This window comes from Nyctibius grandis, chromosome 8, assembly GCF_013368605.1.
Source record: "Nyctibius grandis isolate bNycGra1 chromosome 8, bNycGra1.pri, whole genome shotgun sequence".
Classification (NCBI taxonomy): domain Eukaryota; kingdom Metazoa; phylum Chordata; class Aves; order Nyctibiiformes; family Nyctibiidae; genus Nyctibius; species Nyctibius grandis.
The window spans coordinates 1789103-1815728 of NC_090665.1; the positions used below are offsets into that span (position 1 = coordinate 1789103).

Sequence of the window (26626 nt, forward strand, 5' to 3'; positions counted from 1 at the left end):
AATGTCAGTTTATCTCAGTTTTAAATATCAGTCTAATTCAGTTTTAAATGTCAAGGCCTGATTCTCCTCCAATCCACATCAAAACAGTGTCAGAGGAGGCGCAGCCCCCCCTCTCACCAAGGTCCCTGCCTGGCTGCAGAGCCCTGGGACGCTCAGCCTTGCCCTGCGTGGGGGCTGAAGGGCTGAGAGCCCCAGCACGCAAAGCCAGCCAGCACCAGCCTGGCTTCCCCCAAATGGGGGGGAAAAAGGAGGTGTGCGGGCGTCTGGTGCAACTGATGGAGCCCGTTGATGGGACACCTCGGTTGACACCAGCTGAAGATGCGGCCATGCAAGGACAAGGTCGCAGGTTGGCACGTTGCTCCTGCCCACCCTGACTGCCGTGGCCCTTCATACCATGTGAACTCTGCTGACTCCCAGGAACATGTTTGATAGCAAGCTCTATAATTTTTGGTGAAGATTTGCAGCAAAGGGAGTTTTATAATAATATTTTACTAGCTGTAGCATGCATGTTATTACACGGTTAAGAACAAGATAGGAAACATATGTGTAGATATTATTTGCTGCAGAAGTTAAATTCCATCAATGACCACAGAAATATTTATGTTTATAGTTCGTAATGAAAAACTGAATTATAATTATGGATTTGCAGAAGTGCGAGTACAATATCATCACAACATCTGCAAAAAAATGCTAATTCTCAATGCTAAAGCCCCCAGTCAATGTGCATCTCGACAACACAGGGACACCTCACTTCATAAAGCTTATACAACATGTCCAGAATCCCTTTTTTTTTATGATCTAACTCATGCAAAAAATTTAATAAAATTGTATTTACTTTTCCAAAGGCATGTGAGTGCACACATGTGAAAGGATATATAGAGAATGCCTCAGAAAGGGGTAAAGATGTTAGACTTCATCGCAGAGAGGAGTGAGATGGGAACACGTCTAGCAAGCAAAGGCTGCAACATTAATTCCTTGGACCAGAGACATCAACAGAGATCAACGTGGTGGTCCTTTGGCTTCTTGAAAGATAATGTCTTCTCCTGCTGAGGAATCCTCTGTGGTGGCAAAGGACACAGCAGATAACTCTGCAGAGGCTGTTTTTTCAGGAGGCCAAGGCATGTCTGAGTCATGTGTCCCACCACAGCAACCACGCTCATCCTATCGTAAGTGTCCTGTCCCCTCGCTGGGGACACTGGCAGGGGACACTGTGCTGCCAGGCCACCAAACCCCTCGCAGAGCTCATCGCCCCTGCACCAGAGTTTCTCCAGGGAGCAACACATCTTTGTTTTATCCAGATTCACCTCATTTTTAATCTGTTACTGAATGAGCAAATGTGATCCTGATTTGACTTCTGGTCTCTTACATCCAGTCAGAATTGGGTGTAGGCCAGGAATTTTTCACATTTTATCTCCAAAAGCTCCTACAGAGCCAAATCTTGCTTCTGTGAGAAGTCCTGACCTCTCCAAAGCCCTCAAAGTCAAGAGTTCAGAAAGTGGCTCCTATCACTCCAGCTGCCACGCATAAGCTAATGTTTTACAGGTTAAATTTCATTCTTCAAAACAACATTTTAAAAACACTTATGGATAGAGATATTTGCTGTTAGGTTAGCAGGTGGTTTGATGACCACAGGAGTTAACGAGCTGTGGCTCTCTATGGCTTTGGTCACATTGGTCCTTTCTCTAGTGCTAGGAAGGTGCAAAGCCCCATGGGAATTATCCTTGGGGTCGAGGTGTTCACAACGCCTCTCCCATCACCCAACAGATGACTCCAAAGCCATTTCACAAAAATCCAGGTGCCCAGTGTGGGTTCTTCTCAGAGGACCTGGGAGGCCTTGCACCAGCAGACCACAGTGCTACCCACACTTCCACAGCGCTGCTGACCAAGCAATGAAGCCTAAACTCTATGTTTGATGGCTACACGCTATTAGAAAGTTTTTCAAAAATGCTGTTTTAATAAAGAGAGCTTATTTTTCAGTTCTTGGTCTAAGGGTATGGCAGCAAAACTAAGAATCACTAAAGTAAACTAATGCCTGAGCTCTACTAATGAGCAAAAAAATACTTTGGTATGGCTGTCTCCAACGGTGGGTGATGGCTTTTTATTGATTAGGTTGAACAGGATTGCTCTCTAATTACGTGAGCCACTGATGCTCTAAAAATGTTAGAGAAAACTTGCAATTGGAGCTACACGGGAGGTTATTATACAAGCTTTTTAGCACCGGAGGCCAGGATTTCCCTTTTAATCAATCATAATAATTTGGTTTAAAGGACTAATTGAGCACATTTCATATTGCACACCCTTTCGCTGTAGTTGGGTGGCAGAGGAGCCTGGCGCGGAGCGACACGTCTCCGCAGACCACCATGGCTGCTCTGTGAATTATAAGGGGCTAAATTTGTTCTGGAGGTGTTTAAGAAAAGCCTGGACATGGCACTTAGTGCCACGGTCTAGTTGACATGGTGGTGTCAGGGCAGTGGTTGGACTCGATGATCCCAGAGGGCTCTTCCAACCTGGTTGATTCTGTGATTCTGTGAAATTTCTAATGCCTTGGCCACCTTCTTGAGTGGTGTTATCCCATAGGCATTAGGGAAGAGCATTTTAATAACGAGAACCTTAAAAATTGTATATATGTGTAGGTAGAATAAGCTGTCACACCTTCAATGAAGATAACAGATTTGTACGTGTACCTGAAATATTCATGCAACCTTTGGAATTTAAGCTTATGGCATAATAGCATTCGCACAATAATTCAATCTAATTGTGTAGGCAAGCTGTAAAACTGCTATATCTCTGATGGTTTACTGTGTGGAAAAAAAAAAAGGATGCTGTTAAACCTTCTTCGCTGACATCTAATGTTTCAGGTTTTTAAAAATATTGTATAAAGACTGAGATTTATTTCCTAAGATGTTTCATTAATGGTTGTGGCAGGCAGCTGGCCTGAGGTTTGACACACAATAAAATCCATGTCAAGAATATTAAAGATAGTGCAAAAGATAACTATGAATTTACATTCAAACAGGCTTTTGACAAAGCCATTGCAACAGGCTCCTAATCAGGTCTTGAGACCTAGCCTGCCCTCTCTTTAAACCCGTGATCTTGAAAAGGAGCTTTAAATTGGAAATTATTACACATTAAAACCTCAACATGGGCCAGATCGAAGCGGATCGATATCTTGCCGAGCACAATAAATCAGCCTGCTGCTCTGCGGTTACTGTTTGCTGAACATATTTAAATTTTCTTGTAACAAATTAATTCCAACATTTTCTCTTGATTGAATTAGGGCAAGTGTTGGAGCTGTCACAAGTATTTCACTGCTTCAGGGAGACAAATTGCTCGTCTGGACATGGGTAACAAGCCAAAGTGTTGAGTCCCTGATAATCTTTCCACTAATTCTCCATTACAGCAAAATGAAGCCATAAATCACCGTGACAGCTGATCGATGCAAACATTGTTTCCGCCATGATTGCCAGCGCTCCCCGCGGACTCACTGTCCGCTTACAATTCGCCGAAATTACTCCCCGGGCAGCCTCCCCGGGAGCTCGGCGAGCCGCGGACCGAGGCGCTCCTGTCGCAAAAGTAACCATCTCATCTCGGGGCTCAGCCTGCTCGCCAAGTAGCAAATATTAATCAAAACACCCCTATTTAGCGACCGGCCAGGTGATCTTTTAAAGCTAAGAAGCGTTCCTCCTGTAATCACTCCTTTGGCAAAAAAAAATGAAATTTTAAAACTCCTGTTTTATAAAATATATTTGTGGGAATGTAACGTCAGGCTCCAGCCCTGTCGCTTTCTCTTAACTAACTAGTGGCAACTTGGATGAAATTACTTGACCCTTTATCGAGTTCTGCTAATGTCTTCTAAAAAAAGAAATTAAACCACCCCGCAGCTTGCCCTATGGCAGCTCTCCGCACACATTTAATTCCAGGAAAGATGTATTAAGTAGTTCTGCGCAGAACTAATTCACGCGCCGTCTGCCAGCGTGATGCCGCGGCGTTCCCGGCTCCGAAACCGGCGAACCAACGGCGACGCCTGGGACACCACCTGCATGGGTCAGCAGCTCCAGTCCAGCCGGGGAAATCCTAACGGAGCCGGGAGCCGATGCCGCGCTCCGAGGGAAGGAGGGCTGTTGGGGTGGTGTTTCGTCGCCGACCAGGGATGCAACGAGGAGGAAAGATGGAGTAAGCGCTCGTAGGAAAACCCCTATTCCCATGCAATAAGCTGTTTGCATAGCTGAGAGAATGTAATAAAAAGGATAAAAATAATGTAGAAGTGGTTCCAGCTGTAGGTTTACTGCGCTGGATGCTTTCCCCATGCACATGAAAGGCGAAGCGTGGCAGAGAGCAGCACGGGGACCCCCAGCCTGGGGCCGCTGGATGTGGGGTGATGCCGCGTGCCCCCCGGCACGGCTGAGCGTGGTTGTGCCTCTGCACCACGACGAGTTGGATGTCACAGCCCAAAATTGTCACAGCCACCATGGCAACCTCACCGTCCCCAAAAAAACACCCTTTGGGGACACTCCGGTGCAGCAGCTCCTCCTGGAGAAGGCCAGGAGGGGACTCTGCTCCAGGCTTGGGAGCAGTGCTGGGAGCTCTGGGATTTGAACAAGGCACGGCAAGTGTGTCTCAGGGGTCAGGAACGAGACGTTCCCGTAGCCGCTGCTGCCAAGGGGGGTGACAACAAGTGTGCTGCAGTGCAAACGCCTCCGACAAGATCCCTGCCAGTGAGTAACACAATATTGCAAAATATTAAGGCTCCAGAGCTGGATTATTTTAGATATGCAGTTATGCTGTGTTATCAGCAATAAAAACCCATCGTCACAAGCAGAGAAGGCACAGCTTAACCCACTAGAAAGTGGGTAACAAACTCTATTTCGTCATATAAATATAATGTGCTTCATAATGTCAACGTCGCAGTTCCACATCAGCACGCAAAAACCCCACCATGTGTTATAAGAAATTACGTGGAGGTGGTTTGCAATCACCTACGTGCAAAAAGAGCCTCTTCCAAGAAGCACGCGCTCCCCCAGAGCCAAAATTCATCCCCCAGACACCGACAACCACCACAGCCCCCAGTTCTCCCCCCACGCAACCGTGCCACGGATCCAGGGAGTTCATCGCAGTATTGGATGCGAAGGGTAAAATGGGTAAAATGCATCCATCAATGTCCCTCTCCAAGCAGTTCTCAACCGATCACAAGTTGAGATCAATGAGTGATCGTTAGGGAGGAGGGAGAGATGCTGGAGGTGACCAGAGACAGAGGAAAGAATAACAAACCCCTACGCTGGCTTCGATATGATGGATCATATAATTTAAGGACAGCTTCTAAAAAAACACCACTTCTGCACCATTCCCTTATTTGAGACTTTTGTATGCTACAAGTTCCACTTTGAAAACACTTATTATAATTGAAAAACACTTAATTGAGATACACTTAATTGAGACTAATTGAAATTCCACCGCCACTACCATAGCAGTAAATTAAAAAGGAGGGGAAAAGATCAGAAAGGATGTTTTTTCGCCATTGCTTCAGCTTGCTTTGCTGTTACAAACCGGAGCTCAGGTAATAAAAAGTCTTGTGCTTCTGCAGTAATTATACATTGTTTCTAAGAAAGAGAATCTATTATTTACAGAGGAACAACCCTAAAAAAATGCCAGTCAAAGCCATCAAGATGTTTTCACTGATGCGCCGCACGTAAATCTGATTTATGTCAGTTTAAACAGTTAAGAAATCCCCGAAATAACTTCATTTATTATTTTATTGCCTGATTAATGCTTCAGAGTAACTGATTTGTAGCTGAAGTTTTACCAAATGCAAAATTACAATAATAGCCTTTTGTAAAAATGTTCTATACTTGTTCAATTATGTGTTTAAACCCGAAACAAATATAAAAACTTCAATAAATATATTTTCTTCCAAGAAACGACATACTGTGGGTTTCCTGTTATTGTTGGGTTTGATGTTTTTGCCTCTAAGGAGGTCAGCAATATGGAAACATAAAGGCCAATTTAATTTGTGCATCTGTGGCTGCCAAGTATTTTAATTCCGACAGCTGTGACTGAAGAGTTAATATTTTACTTGTCAAAATCCCAAAGAAGGCCAGTGAATCACTCTAATTCTCATTAAGAGGCTTCCCCCCAGTAGCACCCTAATTCAAAATAATGAAAGTAGAGACTGAGTGCGATTCTAATACCAGTTGAGACCTATCTTTTAATATTTCTCTAGTGATGGATTAGGGATCGGGGAAATTCATCTCAGATCATAGAGCCTAATTTAATAAGGGATCATTCCAAGAGTATTGCATTTTATAATAATGTCATTTAATGTGTCGTCTTCCATTTTTACTGTCCCATATGTATGCTTACATGATGGTGCCATAGGGATAAACTTTTAAAGAACCAGTATCATTTTTTGTCCTAGGTTCTTCTTAACAAGGAAGTTTATCAACGATGCGGTCTATTAGCGAGCTATTATAATTGTGGAGTCGTTAAAAGAAACAGTGGAAGCCAAGAGGATGGTTACACAGATGACAGTTTCAAACCCTGGAGTGAAGGGGAAGGAAGAACACTTAAAAGTACGTAAAAATCTGATTTTAGTGTTTAATCCAATAATGCCATAACCTGAAAAATGTGGTAACCTAGTTGTTTAAAATGCAAGATAATAAAATAATTTTCCCCTGTAACAACATCTACATTTAAACATTTTCCACTTGCTTGCTTGGTGTATTCCTGGGATTATTTAAGGAGCTCTATTTCCTTATTTGGGGTTTTTATGCTTCTTTCCCAACGTTCTTTTCTGCAAAAATACAGTGATTTGCCACTCTGTGAGGGCAGAAAATTACCAAAAACCTATACAATGGATTGGAGTTTATTAGCATGTATTAATATTCGGACTGTATTTAATCAGTTATTTGTATTTCTTGGCCCTGACGAAGGTGAAACTCTTGGTGATTCCTACAGCAACGCCTAAGCTACCCAAGGTCACGAAACAACCCAACCGCCTAAATGTCAATATATTATTGGCTCTACGTTGGATAGATGCAGCTTGAGCTTTGCTTAATCACACAAGGTTTAGGAAAAATGGTGCAATAATGAGAAATTTTGTTCCAAATACATTCACTTGATTAAGTCTTTATTTTCAGGTAACAACTCAAGGGCTTCACTGTAAGGTTTGGCAGAATTAGATCAAATACAGATGCCTAAATAGGAACCAGTTGAGTAATAACCTGCTGTAAACAATCATCTAATTACAGGAGTTTTTCCAGCATTTAATTGTGTTGTTTGAAGGGGAGCACAATTAATACAACACGAGATTTTTCATATTTTCTCTTTCCTCCTGTGTATTTTCATGGTTTTCTATAGAACACTGTAACTCGCGGTATTTCTTGCACTTTTTCTCATATAACTCAATTTATTATTCTTGTCTTATCAAAAATATTTTCTTGATATTTCATTTGATTTTCTTTTTTACTTATTTGCATTTTAAGTCCCCATATGTCTGCTGACTGTTTTTATTCTCTTCCATTTCCTCTTCCTTCTATTTTTATTGTCTTCTCCTCAAGTCAGTTATTTCATACTTTTTCGGGTTTAATTTCTGAGTCTTACTATTGGTTAGTTTGTAAAACCCTCTTTACAAGTTGGAAAAGTTTCATCTAGGTTTTATAGCCTAGATTTTTTTTTCTCACCATGTTATCTTTTCACGTGTTAGTGTACTGTTTGTTAAACTTGTTTCTTTTGATTAAATATCAAAAGTTATTCCTCTGGTAGGAATGTTACGTGTGTACATGTTTGGCATCTGGAACTGCTTTAGGGACTCATTCAGTTTGCAAAGAGAAAATTATATTTATAACTGGTTTAAATCAGAAAAAAAAAGTGTCTGGTTGTATCTAAAATAATTAGAAATGACTAGTTTATATTAAAAAAATTAGAAATAAAAAAAAATAAGCAGGTTTTGAGGACTATTTTTTAGTGAACACTGCCTGCGTGAGTCACTTCTTTCAATTTCCACCACTCGTTTTTCCCGTATCACCTTCATTACAAATGAGGCAAAGAAAAAAAAAGGGGTGACAAATGTTGGCAGTTAATATAGCCCGTGTCCAGGGTCATGTACGCTTTTAATGTTTCCCTGGTTTTAATGCATAATTGATCATTGTTCCTTTCCTTACTTGTATGATTCTTTGCTTCAGTAACTAATATACCCGCACTGGTTTGGTGCAGTGATTATTCAGTGTGGGTACCAACCTCGCATGAACCTGTCCCCCTGCTCCATCACCCCGAAACAGCTCCCACCCCTGAAATCATGCCAAGAGAGTGGGTGAGGGCAGGGGCGTGTTACAAGCCCAAGGAAAGCAAGGAGTGCTGGACGTGGCACTTAGTGCCATGGTCTGGCTGACATGGTGGTGTCAGGGCAATGGTTGGACTCGATGATCCCAGAGGGCTCTTCCAACCTGGTTGATTCTGTGATTCTGTGAGTGTGGGCAGTTAGGGCACAAGGACACTGGCTGTCACCATTCCTGGGCACTTTTCGAAGCTCAGCTCTGGGCATGAGCCAGCCAAGGTGGGAGGCTCCTCCTTGGCCAGTACTTGGATGCCTTTATGTTACGTTATTCTCTGCTAGGAAAGTTAAGCTAGTATCAACGGAGTTGCGTCTCTGACTGGTTAACTTGGTCTGAGTCCAGCTTCCTAAGCTCCGATTCCAAACCCAACCAAACCATGGTATAAATAGCGCTATCTCAGCAGGGAAGACTGGCAATAGCTAGAAAATGGGTCCCAGACAGATATAAGAAGAAAGTATCATTAGAAAGTGAACTGTCTGCCAAAGAATATAAATAGAGGAATGTTTCCAAACTTAGTCATTTCTTGCTTTTCATTTGTTCCTTCGTTTCCCCGTTGCCTCTGCCTTTTTCCCATCCACAAGTCCATCCATAAATGCCCATCCCTCCCACCAGCTTCTCCTCATGCAGATATTTGACATATCTGCTTCTCATCACCGAGCTTGGCCGCGGAGGCTAGCTGCACTCCTAATTATAGACTTGTAGGCCATCTCGCAGGAGAAATATCTTCAAGAAGACAATGTAGGAAGAAGTCTTCCATGCTGCTATCATCGTAGACTTTCCTTCTTGCCTTACCAGATCCTGACAATACCTGCCAGGGAACCCAGCTTGGCTCTACCACAGACCAGAGCTACTGGTACGAGTGCAAGGCCATTCCCTTCCAGTTTGCCATGTAGTGGCACAGCTCATGTATTTCCTTTTGTTTCTTTGTTACTTTAGATTAATCAGAATTCAGTTTTAATCTAGAAATTCACAGTCAGTTCACTATAAGAATTTGATAGTCAATACTCAGGATAATATAATTGTGCACTTAAGTCTTAAGGCATTTTTCTTTAGCTGTCTGGACAGGTATAAATCAGTTTCAAAAAAAAACCAGGCTGCCACAGCAAATATTCTTTATTACAATACAAAACTGATTTTCAACAAATAAAATATGCTGTTGTGGTCAGTATTCCCACAGATATCTGTGTCTGCTAAAGCATTTGCAGACAGCAGACACAGGAAAAGACAAACACACGATGAAGTACATATTTTAAAGATCAACTCAATATCACACAAAAACTGTCAATAATTTCCTCTATTTTCATTGGAGCATAAAACCAACATCAGCTAAAATCTGCCATGTAACAGCCCCCCTTAAGAAGGTAGGGGCTGGGTTTTTTTTCTGGTAGCCCAATTTTTTGACTCCAAATTAAAAATCCTATTTAAAAAGTTGATAAAATTGACCACAGAAAAGTAACCAGATCAGTCATCCTTTTCTCTCTGATATTGAACTAATATTTTTCACTCCAAAGATACTTTATTAAATACCCTTAACTTTACATCAAATATGCCAAGTATCTAACCAGTGGGGAGTGTCCTAAGAACATGAGATCATTTTGATTCAGTTTAGAAACGCAGCCTGCTCCTGCAGTCTTTTTACATGCTAAATTCCAGCACTGCCAGGTTTTACATGCACAATCGGTGTTAATTTTTATTTCCTTATCAACCTCATGGCTTGCTCCCAAGCGATGGGTCAGGAAAAAGGCTGCAGGAGGTCAGTGGGTGTAGGTAGAGATCCCTTCAGACACGTGGAAGCTCTCTGCTCTCTCCCATAAGAGGAATCACAGAATCACAGAATCAATGAGGTTGGAAGAGCCCTCGGGGATCATCGAGTCCAACCATTGCCCTGACACCACCATGGCAACTAGACCATGGCACTAAGTGCCATGTCCAGGCTTTTCTTGAACCCCTCCAGAGATGGTGACTCCACCACCTCCCTGGGCAGCCCCTTCCAATGGCTAATGACCCTTGTTGAGAAGAAATGCTTCCGTTTTGGTTTCCCTGCCACTGGGGATCATGAGGACGGTTGCCATTAATGGATGATGGATTAATGGATGATATCAGAAAATTTAATTTCCTGGTTATACTCTATGATTCTGGTCTTCCTGTAGGGACATAAATGTGCACAAGATAATGGTATTTCAAGGGTCAAATTGTGGCTATTCCCTTCCACCCTTTTCCTTCTGAATTCATGTGGTCGCGAGAGCAGATCTGGCCAGGAGGAAAGTACTGTTAACTTGTGTTACTGCCCAGGATCTCCTCATCTGTGATTCAGCTTGGTTCCCACCTGCATTCAGGGACGGGCTTCTACTGTTTTGGCCATCTTCGTGCATAAGGAAGCTCAGTTGTTTCCTCTGCCCATCTGCAGTGAAGCTCGGATATTGCACCCAGCACCTCCAACATCACTGGGCTCGATGCTGTCACCGCACAGGTTCCTAGATATTAGATTGCTTTATAGAATTAGCTAATTCTGCTGCTGCCTGGAAGCTGTAATCCAGCGGTCAATAGCAGTTTGCTTCAAAGAGGTGTTTTTAGTTTATTTATTTGTCTGATCTAGTCTAGTTTTATGGAGGTTCAATACTTTTCACATTAGTACTTGTGATCACTTGAAAATAAGCGGCATTACAAGCTTGTTGCTTTTCTGCAGGAGCTGTAGCTGTGTTTAATAACTTTGTACATTCTTAATGTGAGTCTGGCTTAAAGCCTGTCCACATTTGATGCCTTCCTTGGTGTCCCAGGGCAAACTGTTGGTAGTATTGAGACAGAGAGTTGTAATGGACACCTAGTCTTAAATTTTTCCCCAGGACTTCAATGATAAGAGCAACAGTCAGACACTGGCCAAGAGCCCTAGGCTATAATTTTCTTGGATCTTTTAAGCTAAACAAGGTTGTACCTACTCAATAGCCGTACAGAAGAAATCAAGGAACAATGCAATTTGTGGACAATGCATTTCTGCTGTGCACAAACCTGATTTTTTTCATTTCCATTTTGCAGCACCTTTTCTGGAAAGCCTGGCTTGAGGCCTTCCATCCAGCATCCTCCAGGAGACACAGCTGTGTGCTCCTCTCTGGTGAAGAGACCTCTGGGATCATTGAGTCCAACCATTGCCCTGACACCACCAGATCTATCACAGGTCCCCTTGCAAACAGCGAGACCATAAGTACGTGAGCTTGGACCCCAGGAGCAGGGTGGCTGGAGCTCCCTTGACCTCCAGCTGCCAGGGAGGTCCATTCCTGCCCTGCCCCGACCTCACGGAGAGATGTCCTGGGACCGCTGTGTTCTTGCTGGACAAACTAAATTTACAAACATACCATCTTGCTGTATTTTCCCAGTGTTCCCAGACTGTCCTGGGACGCTGGTGAGTGCACAGGATTTTGCCTCCTAAGGACACACAGGGAAGAGGTATTTTTCCCAGGTCTCTGATTGTCCCCAGGGAGCTCTCACATCTTCCCAGGAAAACGATACTGTGAGCAGCAACCCCAGCAGCGGAAGAGAGCAGGAAAGCACCGGCTGCTGCAGACTGCAGCTTAGATCTGAGACAGAAGGGTGCTCGCCACCGCACTCACCCTCTGCAAAGACATGGGTTAGCTGGAAAACGTACTCAGGTTCTCAGTGCATCTTATCTCCTCTTCTAGCAAGGAAGAGAATGAGATCTGTAAGGGAGGGGAAGATGATGGGGGAGCAGTGATGCTCACATGCCTTGGGGAGGGAGGGATGGAGAGGGGCTCACCCCAGGCTGCCCATCTCCCCTGCAGCCCCCACACTGATGTCGCAGCAGCAGCTGCTGGTCTCCCCACCAGGCTGGGTCCCCCTCCTCCCTTCTCCATCAGCCTCTGCCAAGATGAAGATGCTCACGCTGCTGTCCCTCCCGCGCACGGGTTGTCAAGGCGTCTGCTCCTGCTTGAAGTGAGAGCCTGTCTCCCTCCATCAGCAGCAAGGCTGCCTTCTGCTGTCTCCTGCCACTTGCCAGGCAGCTGTGAGCAGGAGCAAGGCTCTCAGTAGAGGAGGAGAAAGAGAAAGGCTATCCATGGGTTCCAGCCCTTGGGTTTTCAAGAGAAGACCTGATGCAGCACGCAGACCTCCCACGCAGATGCCACAGGAACACATCACACAGACTGGTGGGCAAGAGGAGATGCAGACCAAGAGGCCGATGGTATTTTGGAGGGAGACTGGGATAACATGAGAGACAGTGGCAGGGAAGAGACGTGGAAGTCAGCATGGATGTGGGAAAATCACATGCAGAACCAGGCAAGACACGAGGAATGGTTACGTGAGGTACTAGATGGAGATGCTTCATCTGTGTTGCAATTCCTCTCAAGACACCCCGAGACAAGGGGTGGGGAAAACCTCCAATAAGGTTACGTTAAGCATTTATATGAGCTGGTGGATTTTAAAACTGATTTCATGATTTCAGCACTCACCAAAACTTACCATGAAGATCCTGGCCACCTACCTGGGCACAGTGATGGCCGAGGAACTTGGAGGACGGTATATGTGGTATATAGAGTTTTGTTCAGATTTTTTTAGCTGGTTTTTAGCTTTATTGAGAACTTTGAGGAAATAAGCAATGTGTGGGGAAGATGATTAGCATTTTTTAAATAAAAGGTTGTTTCCCAAGTGCCAGGTGTCATCAGAAGCACAGGGTACATCCAGCACGCAGGGTCTGGACCGGTGTGCGAGAGGAGGACTGCGGTACAGACACAAGAGCACAGGAACAGTGGTGGTACTGCCCGTAGGGACACCCCAGGCAAGAAGCAGCCAGCGCAGGTTTGAGGACAGCTTTCAGAATGTCTTTAAGTTTTCTTTAAGGTTTTACAAATTCAATTCCCTATTTAAATCTATCTCAATTTTATAGCTCTTAAAATAGGAAAATGCAAGCATTTTTAAACAGAAATGGCATTTATATCCTGGCATGCCTGAGCCCTGAACATTAATCCACATATCTACAAGCTATTGCTTCAAGTTTTCTGAAATTAGACAAGACCAAATTTACTGTTTCCTTATTGACAACACTTGAAGTCCACTGAACCACCACATGTTTCCCTGTGGTAATGAACAATGAGTGCAGGAGCACACAGGAAATAGTTAAAAACAAATGCAATTCCTGGCTAATGTTAATTTTTATTTTCCCAAAAACTAAGTGGGACACTTATAAAACTTATGCAAAAGCTTGAAACATTTTTACATGTATTCACACTTGAAATAGCCATAAAGATAAGTTACTCACAGGAATACATCATACATAACTTAGCCTGACCTTGGATGTATCTTGGCTAATAACAATTGTTTTGAAGCATGTATGTTCCATTTATAACAGAAGGCTTAATTCATCTTTCTCCAGGAACAGAACGGCGAGCTGACACTCTGTAAATCCTGCCTTTCCATTGTTTGACGGCGAAGTCTCAGTGCAGATGTTATGAAAGAAAGCTCGGAGAGAAAACTCACAGGCATTTCCCCAGCCCATGAAAATAAGTTCTTGATTACAAGCAGAACGAGCCCATTAGAAATTAATGCAGAACGAATTACCTCTGAACATAAAATAATTTATGAATTGCAAATGTTTATCTTTCCTTTAACCATACTACTATGGTTAAATTACTTCTGAAATTCATACAAAATCCTTTACCTACGTAGGAAAATATTGTAAACTATTTCTGTAATTAAACTGATCACATACGTAAAAATTTTCATCTGCTTCATATTATAAAGCTGTTTGTCAGCTGCATGGAACAAGGACAAAAACCACTAAGGGTCACATCTTTTCCTGATGCAATGAGTGTAAGACAGAGCTACTGCTGCTTACACCAGGTAAGAACCTGGCCTTTAAAGCCAACAGATCCTATCGGGAAATCCTCCACAGCAGCAGTACAAGAATAACCAAAATCCCACCTGCGGGTACTGGACAAGGAGAAAAATTATCTAAAATATTACCAGAAACCATATGGATTAGTTAGCATCCCTTTCCATAGCAAGGACGAACGCCGTCGCAATGGTATTTGTTTAAATTAATGGCTGTCCAAGTAATTATGATAATCTAAACCAGATATTTTAAATGTATCAAACCCAGTTCACTCATTAGCCTACTGTTTTCTTTTTCTTACAGGTTCCGTACTGTGGTCTTCACCCAAGCAGAACTTCTGCTGCAGTCAACAAAGTCAATGGAAATACACAGGAATGTTCCTGCACGGGGACAGCGGGGGCATTTACATGTGGTTTCCATTGTCCTGCGTTTAACCTCTCCAAGATATTTTGGGGGAACACTTTATTTACATTTTCTTTAAAAAAGAATCTGTTTACCTTCTTTCTAAAGATTACCACATGTCAAAACACTTCCAAATCTAAATATTTCATAAAAGACAATCTGCATAATAAATAATGCGTACATATTAAGTGAAAGAATGGCGTAAAAGATGTTCTGAGTATTCACAGCTATTTTGTAACGGGCTACGGGCAGCACCTTAATTTTCAGCAGATTATCTATCTTGGTAAGTGCTAGCCAAGTTTCCACTGCTTAAATATTTACTCCAGGGACAACCAAGAGATTTGTAAGTGTGTTGCTGTTAATACAACAGTTTGCACACCGTCGTCTTTGCCATGGTACGGCGCACAGTCTCAGGGCTGAAGCACCCTCTATGACCCTCCGGCATGCTGAGAGGGGCGATCGCTTGGTGCCAGCTCTCACCAGAAAAACTATTTCAGTCACTACACCAAAGTGCCCTCCAAGAAAAGTTGTTGTGTCTCTTTCTGGTTGCATCCAAAATCCAGATGCTTTCTAACAACATGCCCAATTCTTATTTTTCAAACACTCTTTCTAGCATGTGCTGTTCAAACATGGGTTAACTCCACCATCTTGTATGAGCTGCGTCTGGTGTTCTCATCAGCAGTGACCGGCGGGCCACGTTCTCCTCCTGTAAGGAAAAGAAAATAGTAGATCTAAATTGTTCTTAGGGAAATAAGAAGGCAGCAGCGGCCACCTAACATCAGAGTGACGAAACGTTTCCCCCATTACAGAGCGTGCGGAGCGTGTTAACATCTTACTGGAGCGTGTGACCACAGCAGGGAAGGTGCTAGTCAAAGGCAGATGAGTGCAGAATTAAAAAAGCTGGTTTTGCAGAGTGAATCACAGAATGACAGAATGTCAGGGATTGGAAGGGACCTCAAAAGATCATCTAGTCCAGTCCTCTGCTGGAGCAGGATTACCTAGACCATATCACACAGGAACGTGTCCAGGCGGGTTTTGAATGTCTCCAGACAAGGAGACTCCACAACCTCTCTGGGCAGCCTGTGCCAGTGTTCAGTCACCCTCACTGTAAAGAAGTTTTTCCTCATATTTATGTGGAACTCCTGTGTTCCAGCTTGCACCCGTTGCCCCTTGTCCTGTCAATGGATGTCACTGAGAAGAGCCTGGCTCCATCCTCATGACACTTGCCCTTTACATATTTATAAACATTAATGAGGTCACCCCTCAGTCTCCTCTTCTCCAAGCTAAAGAGACCCAGCTCCCTCAGCCTCTCCTCATAAGGGAGATGTTCCACCCCCTCAATCATCTCCAAACGTGGAGCACCGATGTCGGTATTAGTCTGCAACACGTGGAACGTCAGCCTGAACGCTGATGCAGCTGCATTTTGTTAATACATTATTAAAACTGTTATCCTTCTTCTCGAAATTAACTTGAGGAAGATGTTGGAAACAGATTACACTGCTCTGGTACTGTGTTTTATCAACCACAGGTTTATATCCTCGGGGGGTTCAGGAGGGCTGTAGCTGCTGATAAGGTCAAACTGCCCCTTGTTCGGAGCACTGGCCCACGAGTGCATTTTGTACCTCCCCATTTCAGAGTTCTGTACTGGTATTTTTCCCTGGGTGATTTTTACCTGTGATATCACATCAGTAGTTAATGAACAGCATGTCTGATGTGCAAAGGCCGTAAAACTTTTGTTATGAAGGAAAACATTCTCAAACATCTTTCATAGCTTTAAAAATAGCTTTTCATAGCTTTTAAAAAGTTGCACAGAGAGAAAAGGAGGGGTCAGTAGATAGGCTTGCAAAACATGATGCAAATCTCCTTTTTTTTCCCATTATTTTACAAAGAGCTAGCAACTAGGGGCCAGGGTGACAGAAAAGGGGACAGCAGAGTCCAAATTACCAACTTTCTGGGGTTGGGTTTGTGGTGCTGGTTACTTTTCTTTGGCAAAAGAAGGCACGCTGTTACCACAGCGCCAAGAAAGATGATGGGCATTGAGGGCTCTGCTGGTTTTTCCACTAGAAATGTAGCTTTTGCCTCGTCAGTAAAAACAGTGGCAACTGGCAAAACAGCATAAATGCATCCTAAAAGCTGCAATGGGACTAGCAAGATTCATGGTGTAGAAAATTCTGAGAATTTTCTTCATTCACACTAACTTAATTGCCTAAAGAACATCTGGAGAGAAGGCTGGCTGCTCCTGTAAGGTGTGAGTAGTGACAACTCGCAGTTCTGAGAACACTGATCAGATCCTCCATCAAAACCAGGGGCAGTTAGAGCTTAAATACAGGAAAGGTGAAAAATGAGGACAGTTTTCCCAGTTCTTTTCAGAACTTTGTTGCCCATCACAAAAACGCAATAGTGATACAGATCCACTGCTTTTATTTTTTAAATATATGTAGTAGATGACCTTCAAGGTGCACTTTCACCTGCTGGTACTTCACAGTAAGGGTGGACAGGCTCAAAAATGGTGAGAAACTGAAAATTCAAGGGCAAATGAGATGGGAACAGCCACAAAATTGGACAAGTATCAATATTTACTGTGCAGGAGTTAGTACAGTGTGTACTGTTACACTAAACATTACTTATTCCTTGAGTATTTAGCCGCAGCTCACTGGAAGGACTGCTGTACTCGTAAGGGCACGCTGCTGCTGCACAGACCCATCAGCTGGATACCACAGAGGCTCAAGTGCTCTTCTGATGCTGCTTTTCTGAAAGGCAAGTTTAAGTGCGCTGGTTAAAAGCTTTGCCTGCAATAAAGCTGAGCTGCTAATGAACAGTATGAGACATATCAATTTTATACACAGTATTTAACACGTTTTCATGCACTTTTATGCACTGGGCAAAATCTGTGTTTTTTTTTCTTTCTCCTTTTAAGTGTCCTTGTATGGAGAACCAAAATCTACGTCAGGAGTTAGCGTGGTGGTGTTCAGAGTTTTTTGTCAGGCGTCTGGCTGCCGTCGCACTGTGCTGCTCACCTAACGTCGTGTTGCTGCAGAGAGCAAACCAAATGTGGAAACCGCTCCTTCACCGAATAAGAACCTGCAGAAGTTCCTGCTGCGAACATGCGACCCGCTCTACGAGGGCAGAAACAGGTGTTGACTCCTTCCTACATGATTTATTTGATCTCCTCTCTAAATCCCCTTCTCGGGCCGGGGCATCTCCATGTAAACCCCATGCTAAAATTTTATCTACAGAAAGCATATATTGTACGTGTGCTGTCTGGCTCATGAAATATCCATACCTGAATTTCACGAAACCTACGGGTTTTTATATAGGTTCAGACACTCTAAGAAATAAAATAGAAACAGAAGAGTTCTGGCAAAATTCTGTCAGCCTATAGACTTGTTAGGTATTCCAATCCAAGGAAACCAGGAATGTGAGTATTCCTGTCCAAAAATATCCCGTTAAGAGTATTTTATTTTAATCACAGCTGCGCTAAAAAACACACAGTTCTCTTACACCACCCAATCATCTTTCCCTGTTACGATGAAAGTACGTTTTTCATGTTTTTCATTACCATCATCTTGAAGACAGACGTGCCGATATCTGAGCATATTGTAAAGATTTGAAACTCACGTTGTGTGTATCCATCACAGGTTACGTTACACACATCAATAACCTGCACAAGAGTGTGAGACAACCATGTTTTAACTAGTTGTGTTTTAAACAGGGCAGGTAAGACATAACAAGTTTATTTGGGAGTAGACTGAGAATATTCAAGGCTGTGCTTGGGATGTGAACGTGAGCTGCTCGTGCGCTTATTAATTAACTTCTTTATTCGAGGATCAATTGACACCACCGTTGGTTTTATTGACTTTATAATTAGCAGCATCTTACTTTTGCTTGAAGCTGTTTTACCTAACATAAAATCTATCATTTTCCACCCGTTATCAGCTGATTTTCCTCTTGGTCCTTGCAGCGTCTCCAGGACTGCTCCCTTCCTGGGAGGGGGGGACCGCTCGGGCTCTCCCTCGCCAGCCGACAGCCTCCGCCGGCCGCTCGGCCTGCGCGGGTCCCCGCGGCGCCGCCGCCTCTCCCCGCTGCGCGCAGCCTGGCGGCGGCCGGGCCCCGGAGAGCCCTTCCCGGCGGAGAGCGGGCACGGCTCGCTGGAGGCCGCCGCTTCCCCGGCGAGGGGCCCGGCGGGGCCGAGGGGGCGCCGAGGGCTGCGCCTCACCCGCCTCCGAGCCCCGCCCGCGCTCCCCGCAGCAGCGCCCGGCTTCTTCCCCCGCCGCGCCGGGGCGGGCCCTTCCCTCAGGCGCTGCCCGGCTTCCCGCGGCTGGGCGCGGCGGGCACCATGGCGGGCGCCTTCCCCTCACGGGGACCCCCGTGGCGGGCGCCTTCCCCTCACGGGGACCCCCGTGGCGGGCGCCTTCCCCTCACGGGGAGCGCGATGGCGGGCGCCATCCCCTCACGGGGACCCCCGTGGCGGGCGCCTTCACCTCACAGGGACCGCGATGGCGGGCGCCTTCCCCTCACGGGGACCCCCATGGCGGGCGCCTTCCCCTCATAAGAATCACTATGGCGGGCGCCTTCCCCTCACAACGGGCGCCTCCGCCCCTCCAGCCCCCGGGGCGGGCGCCCGCTCCTCAGGGAGCCCTCGGAAGAACCGAGGCGTCCCGGCGTGGAGGAGCGGGCGCCATGCGGGGCCGGGCACGGCGCGGGGTGCGGGCTCTGCCCGCTGCTGCCCGGTCGCGGGGGACGAGGAGGGAGGTGCGAATTTTGCACAGTGCAGATTTCCCCCCTGTTCCTTCCCTGGAAAATATTTCGAGCCGTGACACTTTCCTCGATTTTATTACCTGAGGGAACTTGACAGAACTTGCAAAGACACAATTGCTATGTAACTTCCACCGGCCTATTTCGCTTCAAAAGAAAGGCAAAATCAAAACGCCGCGTTGAGTTTTGTGAAGCCGAAACTCAGGAAAACGGATAGAAAGTGGTAACAAAAGATGCGCAGAGGTGAGCGGTGCTTCCTCGCCGTGCTGGGCGCTACCGGTTTGTCGCGATATCTACGGAGCAGAAGGAAACGTGCGAGCTCGACAGAAGGTGTAAACACAGAAAAGAAAGAATATCACCGATGATTTAATATTAACAGTACCAGAGGTGACGTGAAACCGTCCACTAAAACGTTACCCTTCTCAGTCAATAGGTCGCAAAGTGTCTTAAAATTCATTACTTGGCACTTATTGAAATTCGTGACGTCGAAAATGGATTAAAAAAGGTGAAGCAAACCTGAGTGAAACAAAATATATTGTACTGACAACAAATGTAATGAAATAACAGCATCTTTTTTCCTTTTTTTTTTTCCCCCTTTTTAAAATAACTTAAAATACACTAGAAAAAATATGGTCAATATAAATAATTTTGTTTTCATGGAGAACAAATACATACAAAGCCCGTCCATACCAAAGTTCGCGTAGAAGAGCTTTCCCTCTGTCTTGGCAATAAGCAGGAGGGTCTGATGGCAAACTGGGATAACAATCACCGACTGCAAGGTACCCCAGGTTAAATAGCTATACGTCTTTCAAATAATAATAATAATTAAAAAAAAAATCACAAGATTACGTGAATAGATACACCTTTATGAGATAAAATGTAAATGTTTGACAGTCAACTATCAATTCACAAGTTATAGCCAAAATAAACTTTGTTCGTGTGTATCAACATATTTTACATGTATCCAGTACCTCTTATTGGAATTTGCCGTGTGTAAAGCGGTGGTCGGGAATTAAATACTCTTTTTTTTTTCTTTTTCTTTTTTTTTTTCTTTTTCTTTTATTTTCGCCCTCAGGACAAGAGAGACCCAGCAAAGGGAGGCACACTCCGCTCTCCTGCTGCTTCCCGCTCCCTTTTATTTCAGAGGTGGGACAGCAAACGACCAACAAAGATTTAAGAGGGGAACAGGTAGCGCTTGATCTCCCCTCTCTCTGCTTCCCTCCGAGATTAAAAGAGAAAGAACCCAGCCACGTCTGTTTGTTTGGTTTTGTGTTTTTTTTCTACTAAAGATGAGGGTGAAGTGCAAGTGACTCAAAGGACTCCATCAATGAAATACAAATACATGCAACCCGGAATGCTGCTGGAGGAAGTATCCCGGACAGTTTCCCATTAGAAATTCGCAGAGAAATCATAAGTCTTTTTTTTTTTTTTCCTCCCCTTTTCTCTTCGTCGTCGTCTTTTCTCTCTTCTTTTTTGTCGCTATTCCAGACGTGGTTGTTAAACTCAAGTATCTGATGCAACGTGAAAGGAGGCCCGCCTCTCTTATCAAATTTCTTGTATTAAAGTGAACTTCGCAGAAAAAGGTCAGTTTCAAAACCTGTGAACTTCCCAGCTGCGCGTCTCGTTCCTCTAATTCTTTAAATAAGTATATATCTCCCGTCAGTTTCTCCTCTCCCTCGTCTTTTTTTTTTTTTTCCTCCCCTATTTTTATTTAAACATAAAAAAAAAAAGAAGCGAGCGGGCTGCTCACAGCCCCAGGGCGGCGGCGTGTTTCTTGGCCTTCAGGCGGAGGTCGGCGATGCTGGAGTTCTTGCTGGTGGTCTTGGCGGCGGCGGCGGCGGCCACCACGGAGGCGGCGGAGGCGGACTCGGCCAGGGTGGCCAGCGGTAGCCCGAAGGGGGGAGCGGGGAACATCATGTAGGGTGCGTGGGCCAGGTGCGGGTGGAGGTGGTGGTGGGCGTGGGCCACGGCGCTGTCCAGCTGCAGCTGCGCCTGCACCTGCGGGCAGAAGGGCGCCGCGGTCACGCGTGGGTGTCCCCCCCCCCCCCATCCCACCACCCCCCCGTGTCCCGCAGCCCACTTGCCTGCTGGAAGGGCATCCGCAGCGCGCCCACGTTCACGTAAGGAGCCACCCGGCAGGCTTCGAACTGGCTGGCGGCGCCGATGAGCACCCCTGCGGGAGGCAGCGGCGGCGGTCAGCGAGGGCGAGACCCCCCCGCGCGTGTCCGACCCACCCGCGGCACTCCGCATCACCCCCTGTCCCCCCTCAGTACCTTTGTGGAGTTGGTTTTCTTGCTTTCGGCATTTGGCTCTTCGGTTCTGGAACCAGACCTGCGGGGAAGAGGGGGGGACACACACGGGCGTCACGGCCGCGGAACGACAGAAAAAAAAACTATAAACGCACCGAGAATACAAAAAAAAATACCCCGGCAGACAAAGAAACCCGGGCTGGGCTCCCTCCTCCCCCCAGCCCCGCTGATGAGCTCCGAAACGCAAAGAGTGAGGAGAAAAAAAAAGACAAAATATGCAGAAAGTGGAGGTTGGCAGAGGGCTCGTTCAGAGCCATCGCCGAGCCCGGGTTCGCCCCTCCACATCAGGGTCCCAAAAGACCCGAATCGCCCCCTGATCTCTGATACTAACTGGCGATAATGGGTTTCGATGTTTGCACCGTCAGGCCTGAGAAGATCGTGCTCATTAATACATTAATTAATTAGCTTTATCTGCAAGAAAAACTAAACACCAAGGAGTTTAATGACTCACTTTTTGGGGGGTAATTACTGTCATAAAAGCTTTGCTACAAAGAAGTTTAGAATTTCTCTGTTCCTCTGTGCAGTGGAGTGTAGCACAGAAGCGGAATAATTGTCTCATTATCATGATAATCTAATTTGCTTCCACAAAAAAAGGCTGCGCGTTAGACAAGAACACACTTTTAATATTGGAAATGGAATTGTTGAAATAAATTTCCGGAATAAAGTTTGCTCGCGTAGAAAAAAAAAAGAGAGGGGAGGGAGGGAAGGAGGGAGAGCGCTTCTTAAAACATCCCTGTTTAAAGCCAGACCTCTGCACCGCGTCTCAGAAGCCACATCCACCAAGCAATCCTCTCCCCACGGCCAAAAAAAAAAAAAAAAATATTCTTTTTTGAGGTCTTACTTGAAGAGACAAATATAAATGCGAATTTTCCCCGCCCTGTCATTTACTCCAGCCAGGGACAATCTGCCCAACAGCCACGCTCGCCCTCAGCGTCCCCTGGAAACGCACGTTCCGTAATTTACAAATTAGTGCAGATGCCGAGGCAAAAAAATTGCCAAGCGTTTTCCGGAACGATTCAGAGGGAACGGGATTAATCTCTGTAAATGTCCCGAAGTTGTTTTGCGCCCCGCGCTGTGGCACACCGGGAGCGCGGATCCCCCGCTGCCGCCTTTGTGGGGCGAGCAGCCGGTTTCCATCGCCAAGTTGAAGCCCTACAACTTTGTTTGCTTTGGGTTTGTTCAGATTTGCTGGCCGTAAATAGGCAGAAAAACGGGGGAGCGGGGAAATGAAGGCTCCTTTTTATTATGATTATTATTATTTTTGCCGACAAAAGCTGCTTATGGTGACTTTTTCGGTTCGACGTGACCGCTCGGTGTCTGTCCTTACCCTGTGACAAGAAACCCCACAAGGCTCGTACGCGTAGTTGGGTGCAGATGGTGGCCCCCGAGCACAAAGATTGAGGGGGAGTATCTGTTACAGCGATGCTTTCTAACAGCTGCAGATGTTCGGGGCCTAAAACTGCTCCATGTGTTCGAGCAAATAATGACCATCATTTTCTCTTCTTTTATTATCGGAACGGAAATCCACCGGAGCAGCTACATTTGTTCTCGTTTGGGGAGCTGCCTTCCTCCCCAGCCCAGACCCTTCCTCACTCTTCATCTCAGCCCGACAAAACTCGCAGAAACCAGCCCTAGGAACCGATTTTGAGAAACTTTGGGAGGGCAGCCCGAGGTTAAACGCGCAGGTTAAATCAAAGGATGCTGTGGCTTCCCGGTACGGGAGAACGCTTAAAATAGCCTGGTTTTATCCCAGACTTTTGTGTTTCATAAATCCGAACAAAGCCGGTCTGTGCACTTCGCTCCGTTTTCGTGCCTCTTCCCTCAAGATTTAAGAACGATGACGAGAAACGGACTGTAAATTTTTTTTTTTTTTCTTTTTTTTTGGCACTTAGCAGTTCCTAATTTAGTTTATGGTCACTACATCTATAAAGTTAATTGGTACGTCCGCCCGGTAAGCCCTGCTCCAGGAGCAGCCCGGAGAGGGACCGCAGCCCACGCCAACAAAACACCCGTTGTAGCTCTTGCCGAGGCAGAGACGAAACAAACGCAGAGATTAAATAAAACGCGACAGAGCGAGGGGCAGGGGACTTGCAAGGAGCCTAAACCGCAAACAAAAAGCCCCGGGAGGTGATTTTACAGATTTGCTGGGTGCAATTCGGCGCGGGCACCCCCCTCTCCTCTCTGCCAGCGGCGGGGCCGGGGCACGGCCGGGTTTTACCGAGCTGGCCCCTTCCACCGCGCACACACACCCGCGCATCCCCGCAGCCGGGCACGGCTTGGCTACCTGCACCCTGGCCTCCGACAGCCCCAGCCTCTGGCTCAGCTCCTCCCGCATGAAGGCGTCCGGGTAGTGGGTCTCGTCGAAAAGCCTTTCCAGCTCGTTCAGCTGCTCCAGGGTGAAATTCGTCCGGCTCCTCCTCTGCTTGATTTTCGTCTGCCCTTCGTCTTCCATCGCTTTCGCATCCTCCTTGCGGTCCTTCAGCTCTGGGGACACTGGGCACGACACAGGCAGTCAGACAGGCGGGACGGGGGGGAGGCAGCCAGGGCGCCGGAGCTCATCCCCCGCGACGCGGGGAGCCGGGCCGGAGCCCCCCGGGGCTGGGGCAGCCGGGCCTGTGCGCCCGGGCCGCGCTAGGCCCGCCTGGGCCGCTGCCTTTCCGGGCCCCGCCGCTCGGCTCCGGGAACGGCTGGCGGCGGGGAGCGGGGTCCGGCGGGCCGCCTCCCGCACCCCGGCCGCCGCCCGGAGGGTCCGCACCGAGCCCACCGCGCCGGATCTCCAGCCCCGCTGCCCGCCCGGGGGAAGCGCAGCAACAGGTCCCCGGTGGGCTCCGCCGGTCAGCGCGGCCCCTCCGCGCCCCGCCCGCGCTCTCCCGGGGATTTTGTTTTCGTTGTTCAATTTTCTGCCAGAGACGCGCCCCAGGCCGGACCGCGGCCGAGAGCGAGGGTCCCTGCGCGGACCCCCGCGGCCCTGCCCCGGCTGTCGGCTCCCCCCGCGCCCCGCTCGTTAGCACAAATTTGTTAATTAGCCCTTTCCGGGGATGCTCCCGGCCGCGCCGCGCTCCGCCGGGAACGCTTGTCCGAACAAAAGGGCGGCAGCGAACCGCGGGTCCCCGCGCAGCGACGGGGACGGGCCGTGCTCCGCCGGCGGGCGCGGAGACTGCGCTACTGCTCCGCCGGCGCGGCCCGGCTGCCTTCCCGCAGCTACCCAGAGCGGTGGGCAACCCCGGTACGGGCACCGCGGCCATCTGCCCGGCGCGGAAAACCGGCGGAATAACCGCGGGGCATTTCTGAAGGAAGCACGGAACCGCACGGCGCGGAGCCGAGGATGAGCGGCGGCAGCGCGGCCCGGCGCCACGCGTGTCCGCGGCCGCGCAGCCCACGCTGCCGAGATCCGCGGGAGAACGAACGGGCCCGCACGGCCGGGCTTTCGTTGGCAGCGCGGCCTCCCGTGGGATGCTAAACAGGACCAGATCGCGTCGTGAGCAAGTTAAATGCTTGTTTAAATATTTTAATATAAACTTCGAGGCTGGCCGCATATTTCCCGTAATTGGGAAAAGATGGAAAGCCGCTCATTAACGCCTGTCGCAGCCTCCCCACGAGCGCTGCCGCCGCCGAGCCCCTTCCACCCGCGACCGCCGTCCGTCTCGCCCGGTGCGCGGCCACCGTCCGCTCCCGCCTCCGTTCCGCGCGTACCGACCGCGACGGGGGGGGGGGGAAGGGGAAGGAAAGAAGGGGGAGCCCCCGGTGCCGCCGTTACCGTCGCTGAGCTTGGGGGTGGCCGCCTCGGCGGCTCTCTCGGCGGCGGCGGCGGCGGCGGCGTCGGGCTCCCGCGGCGGGGACCGCCCGCCGCCCGCCCGCGCAGCGGGGCTGCCCGCCTCGTCGCGGCCCGGTTCCGCCGCGGTTCCGCCGGTCTCCCGCGGTCCGCCGCCGCGCAGGGGCCCGCTCTCCAGCACCTCGCGGTAGGTGATGAGCTCCTTCTTCTCCTTCGCTTTAGGGTCAAACGACTTGGAGACAAACGCCGTCAGCTCCTCCATGGCCGCGGCTCAGGGGCGCGCTGCCCCGGTTCCCCGGGCGGGCATCCACGGGGCGGGGTGGCGGCGGCGGCGCCCCGGGCCGTGCCGAGCCGAGCCCAGCCGTGCCGCCCGACGTGCAGGGCTCTCGGGGTCTGATAGCGACGCCGCGATTGAAGTGGCACTATTTATACTTTGCAAAGCCTGCCCCTTGTTCCCGGCGAATTACCTCCCCTCGGAGCTCTGAATGGACCCCTTCTCCGCCGCCCGGCCGCGCCGCCCGCCGCGGGGCACTGCGGCCAGGGCGCCGCCGGCCCGCCCGCCGCGCGCTGTGCCCTAATTAATTTAATTAGGCGCGGGCCCGTGCGCGAGGTCCCGGGCGAGCGCGGCGAAGGAGAGGGGCCGGAGCTGCGGGGGAGTGGCCAAGGCGGGAGGCGGCGGGGGGGGGGGGGGCGCAGGCTCCGCGCCCGCGCACTGCCCCGCGGGGCTCGGGGCGGCCCCGGCGGGGTGCGCGATTGCGGGGGATGCGGGTCCGCCCCCGCGCAGCCCCGCGGGGCAAAGTCAAGGGGCGCTTCCCCCGCAGGGAGCCCGCCCGGTGCGCGGCGCGGAGCGGGGGACCCGTCCCCGGGCGAGCAGCGGGGGAGGCGGAAAAGTTCCTCCGTGGACGCCCAAATCCACCAAATAAATTACCGGCTAATTGACAGTGACAAATACAGCCGTATCATTAACGTTTTCTCATACGGCGAATTGAGGCATCAGATTAGAGCGAATTACTCTATTTATTGCTAATGTTGTTTTTCCTTTGTTGCTTAAATCCCATTAAGAGAGCACTTTTGTTGACACAAGCCGTCTCTTTTACACCTTTGCTAGAATTCTAATAAATTATTCAAAATTGTTTAACTCTTGATTATGTATTGATTTTTCATTTGACCTTTGGAAAGATGACTTTACATAAAAGAGTGTTTATTTACTCGAGCAGGTACG

The 26626-nt window shown here is 47.8% G+C and overlaps 1 protein-coding gene across 2 annotated transcripts; it reads right to left on the bottom strand.

The window, feature by feature from the left end:
- Positions 1-21069: 21069 nt before the first annotated feature.
- Positions 21070-25666, bottom strand: SHOX2 (SHOX homeobox 2). 2 transcript variants are annotated; one of them, XM_068406854.1, is made up of 5 exons: positions 25390-25666; positions 23917-24125; positions 21597-21654; positions 21408-21496; positions 21070-21321 (listed from the first exon to the last, which is right to left on the bottom strand). In XM_068406854.1, the coding sequence occupies exons 1-5, from the start codon at positions 25664-25666 to the stop codon at positions 21070-21072; spliced, it is 885 nt and encodes a 294-aa protein (XP_068262955.1). The 2 variants fall into 2 exon arrangements, with proteins under 2 accessions (XP_068262955.1, XP_068262954.1); XM_068406853.1 differs by having other exon boundaries at positions 21070-21357; positions 21402-21496.
- Between the last annotated feature and the right edge of the window lie 960 nt (positions 25667-26626).

What these genes read in the sequence shown, in the direction of transcription:
- SHOX2 (XM_068406853.1), bottom strand. Translation starts at nt 25,666, where the DNA reads ATGGAGGAGCTGACGGCGTTTGTCTCCAAGTCGTTTGACCCTAAAGCG. An exon ending in CACCCCCAAGCTCAGCGACG is followed by an intron (nt 24,126 to 25,389) that starts GTAACGGCGGCA and finishes TGTCGTGCCCAG; the next exon opens with TGTCCCCAGAGCTGAAGGAC. An exon ending in TGTCGGAGGCCAGGGTGCAG is followed by an intron (nt 21,655 to 23,916) that starts GTAGCCAAGCCG and finishes TCTTCCCCGCAG; the next exon opens with GTCTGGTTCCAGAACCGAAG.